This window comes from Notolepis coatsorum (genome assembly GCF_963971535.1).
Source record: "Notolepis coatsorum genome assembly, chromosome: 11".
Lineage (NCBI taxonomy): Eukaryota > Metazoa > Chordata > Actinopteri > Aulopiformes > Paralepididae > Notolepis > Notolepis coatsorum.
In genome coordinates this window covers 52904744-52909041 of record NC_140175.1, presented here as the reverse complement: position 1 = coordinate 52909041, position 4298 = coordinate 52904744, and the positions used below count along the sequence as shown (strand labels likewise).

The 4298-nt window shown below is 42.8% G+C and overlaps 1 protein-coding gene across 1 annotated transcript; it reads right to left on the bottom strand.

Annotated features, from left to right (window-relative positions):
* Positions 1–204: 204 nt before the first annotated feature.
* LOC311237126 (visual system homeobox 1) lies at positions 205–2310 on the bottom strand (the record flags this gene model as incomplete). The annotated part of the gene is made up of 3 exons (XM_084324932.1): positions 205–282; positions 502–731; positions 2097–2310. 3 exons carry the CDS (start codon positions 2308–2310, stop codon positions 205–207), a joined length of 522 nt encoding a protein of 173 aa, XP_084181058.1.
* Positions 2311–4298: the final 1988 nt, after the last annotated feature.

Genomic DNA, 4298 nt, shown 5'->3' with positions numbered 1-4298 from the left:
GTTGTTGTTGTTGCGGCTATTATATTATGTTATATTATGAGGGATTATAAGAGATATTTTAAATCATATTATCTATCTCAAAGATAACCATACATTAGTTTTGGAAGGTTTTCCAAAGATCTGCACACACACACGCACGCTTGGTTAGTGAGGGCATCGGTCCCTCCCGACCACCTTCAAAGTGCCAGAGTCATGATACAAACATCAGTTCTTCATTTCTTCCAAACCAAATGTTAATCTTTTCTGACGCCTCCACTTCGCTCTTCTGTTTTTAAACCAGACCTGTTGGAAAACAGGAAGTAATTTAAGTTATTTGTTTATAGACAATAGGAATTACATTGTTGTAGCTCTGCACAAGAGAGAATGGAACCCCTAACAACCCAATGCCAGTGTAAACACAGTGGGAGCAGGTTCAACAGTGTGCCGACTCATTTTGATGCTGGTCCTTCGTTTGTTCTGCACCAGAGTGCATGTCTACTTGTTGAGCATGATGACCTTTACCTCAACCCGTTCCTCTCGGAGGTGGGTGCGCCGTGCTAGCTTCTCCCTGGTGTTGACATCTGGGTACTGGTTCTGAGAGAACAGCTCCTCCAGGGTATCCAGCTGGTCCTCTGTGAAGATGGTTCTGTGTCGCCTGGTTCTTCTCTGGACCGGACCCACTGACTGGTCCTCCCCACGGGCTTCGTGACTGGGCTCCGAGAACGCCCCTCTGGACCAGCCGTACGGACATGCTGCACGACAGAGGTGGGATTTCAGTTTAAGATCAGTGCAGTTTTCATTAGGGGGGGGGGGGGGGTTGCTGCTTTGAAAGCAATGTCTTCAGATGGCTTATAACTTTGAGTTTTACTCACTCCGTTTTATTTTTTATAAAACACTTCCAGATAACATTAAGCACTGTTGCATACATCCTCTTAGTTTTACTCTTTACGTTTCTCTCTCTCTCTCTCTCTCTCTCTCTCTCTCTCTCTCTCTCTCTCTCTCTCCCTCCGTCTTTAAATTCAAATATATGTATATTGTGAACTCACGAATGGGTAGTCCTGCCCCACCACCAAAAATAAGAAATAGGAACAGAGATGTGTTCTTCTTCTTGATTGATTAAGCTCTTGATACAAGGACTAACACTAGACAACAATAAATATGACCTGTATTCCCTGTATTTTGAGGCTGTAGAAGGTTTATGTTGGTGATGTTTCTCAACACTGGAGTATAATAAAATATTTTATTATAATTATTATTTATTATAATAATAAATCCCAGATTGGGGCTTTGAAACAACAATCTTTTGTTGACCATCAGAGTTGCCCTGTGTATCATTGAGTTAGTAGGACCTCCACTGAAATATCTAATAATCAGCTTATATATCAGTATTTTTTTTCTTTGCATGTGCTATTCCCCTGTATGTCTTAGCTGTATTCATAATCAACTATACTGTGATATGTCTATAATGTGATGATGTGTCATTCAGAGTTTGGACTTTACATTCATCAGCATTTAGAAGCATGCAGCCACTATACTCAGCCCTTTTGCAGTTGTACAGTTATTGTTGTTGTGTTTTCATTGTTGTATGCATTTCATATTGTAATATTTCTCTCTCACTCTCTCTCTTTCTCCCTCTCCCTCTCTCTCTTTCTCCCTCTCTCTCACTCTCTCCCTCTCGTACCTGAACCTCACTGTGTACCTGAACCTCAACACAGTACTTTTGCTCTTATGTAATCATTTCAGGAATTAGAATCAATCTATCTGACATTCTGCATGAAAAGACATTTGATTTTATATTAAATCAGGACCAAGTACCAATGAAATCCATACAGCTAACAATTGTCTATCCAATATTAACATTTAAACATGCTTAGACCAGTGCCTCACATTTTTTTACAGCTCTGTACAAAACAACTGTAATATGTTATTCAACCAGGTAAACGTTATTATTCTACTACAGGCAAATCCTGTTGGTGAAATGGACATCCAAAATAATACACTGACCTGCACCCTCTCCCACTCTAACGTATACCCACACACCCATCCATGCACCCTCTCACGCAGGCAGCCCCCATGACTATAGGCCTAATCTAAGTAGCATGATAGTTTGGTCTTACATTCAGGAATAAAGTCAGTCTGGAAGATGTCTCCACACTGGGAGCAGTAGCAGCAACACAGACAGGTCTGGCCTCTGAACACACTCCCAGCTCTCCCCGCTTCCTCCCTCGGACCAACGGCGGCCCCCACCCTGCACCGACCGCCTTCCACGCTGCCCACGGGTAATTTGTTCAGGATGTTTTCAATAGTGAACGGAAACGTCTGTCTCTCCATCTTATTCAATCCACCAGTCTCAAAGAAATAGAAGAGATATAGCACGGACAAGTGACTGCAGACGCCTTGGCAGTGACACAGAACAGATTTGGATAGTTCAGTGTGTGTGTCTCTCTCTCTTCTTCTGCCAACCGACAGGCGACTGACTCTCATTTTATAAGAGAAATGGGAAGACAGGAAAAACGCAGTGGAAGGAACTGTAATCCCCCTGTATGGACCAGACACATGAAATGGTTGAAACTTAATTCCTGGCTAATCTCGGGCAGTTTTGTGAAGAGGTTAGGAATGACGGGGAGATTCAGCTAATCTCGCATCGTTCCTGCTTTCTCCAAAATAAATCAGATTTCAGAGCATTAAATGAGAAGAGGAGAGCCCCTAAAACCCTTATTGTTGAGGTATTAGAGAAAAGGGGATTGGCCGGCATTAGAGAAGCGGGCTTTAAAGGATGAACTCGGCGGCGTGGCCGAGGCCTGGGATGTGGTGAACTCCAGGATTAGTTTAGGAATTTGTTTCCTCGTGTCACTTTCCCAGTTAGCTTCATCAACAAACTATCAAGTGCAAATTGGAAATAAATTCACAGAATTAAAAGGACGTGAGATCATATCGATAGCAAGATTCAAGAACTACTGTTCCTCCCAGCCTAGAGCAGTGCAACAAGAGAGGTTAAAAGTCAATTAAAAAGCAAACAACAGTACATATAGCCTATAGCATACACACATCAGTTAGCCCATTAGCATGGGGTATGTACTGTAGGATGATGCCCACTGCTTTTGCAAATATGCAAATACATTAATCTGTGCTACTCAATATATCAGCTAAGAAAATGTACACATAAGAATACACATATAGACAAGGCTACATGAAAATTCAGTCGCTTACCTACCCAAACACCTCAACACACCACAGGTTGGTACAGTGTCTTCTGTTCCTCCTCTGTTTTCTCCTCAGGTTGGTCCAGTGTCTTCTGTTCTTCCTCTGTGTTCTCCTCAGGTTGGTCCAGTGTCTTCTGTTCCTCCTCTGTGTTCTCCTCAGGTTGGTCCAGTGTCTTCTGTTCTTCCTCTGTGTTCTCCTCAGGTTGGTCCAGTGTCTTCTGTTCCTCCTCTGTTTTCTCCTCAGGTTGGACCAGTGTCTTCTGTTCTTCCTCTGTGTTCTCCTCAGGTTGGTCCAGTGTCTTCTGTTCTTCCTCTGTGTTCTCCTCAGGTTGGTCCAGTGTCTTCTGTTCTTCCTCTGTTTTCTCCTCAGGTTGGACCAGTGTCTTCTGTTCTTCCTCTGTGTTCTCCTCAGGTTGGTCCAGTGTCTTCTGTTCTTCCTCTGTGTTCTCCTCAGGTTGGTCCAGTGTCTTCTGTTCTTCCTCTGTGTTCTCCTCAAGTTGGTCCAGTGTCTTCTGTTCTTCCTCTGTTTTCTCCTCAGGTTGGTCCAGTGTCTTCTGTTCCTCCTCTGTTTTCTCCTCAGGTTGGTCCAGTGTCTTCTGTTCTTCCTCTGTGTTCTCCTCAGGTTGGTCCAGTGTCTTCTGTTCTTCCTCTGTGTTCTCCTCAGGTTGGTCCAGTGTCTTCTGTTCCTCCTCTGTGTTCTCCTCAGGTTGGTCCAGTGTCTTCTGTTCTTCCTCCTTTTCTCCTCAGGTTTGTCCAGGTTCTACATCGTCTGCCTTTGTTGTTGCCTTTTTTCCTCTCATCAATATTTTTTCAGTTTTGTGTGCTCACATCTGTGTAGTATATATGATGTACATTACATTTATTTGTATTAGTTGCTTTTCGAGTTTAAATAAAGGTTTGAAATTGAAATTTAATTAATATATTATTTTCTATATTTGAATATTTTACTGTGTAAACTGTACCTGTGCATGCCATGCTCTTGAACTAAAATTATTGAATTGACTGAAACATTGAGAGAAGGGGGGGGGGGTCTGTCTACTTTCGTATTCATCATCACACACGGTCTCTTATCTTGTGTGATGCAGTCTTTCCCTCTGTCCTCTCTGACGAGGTGCG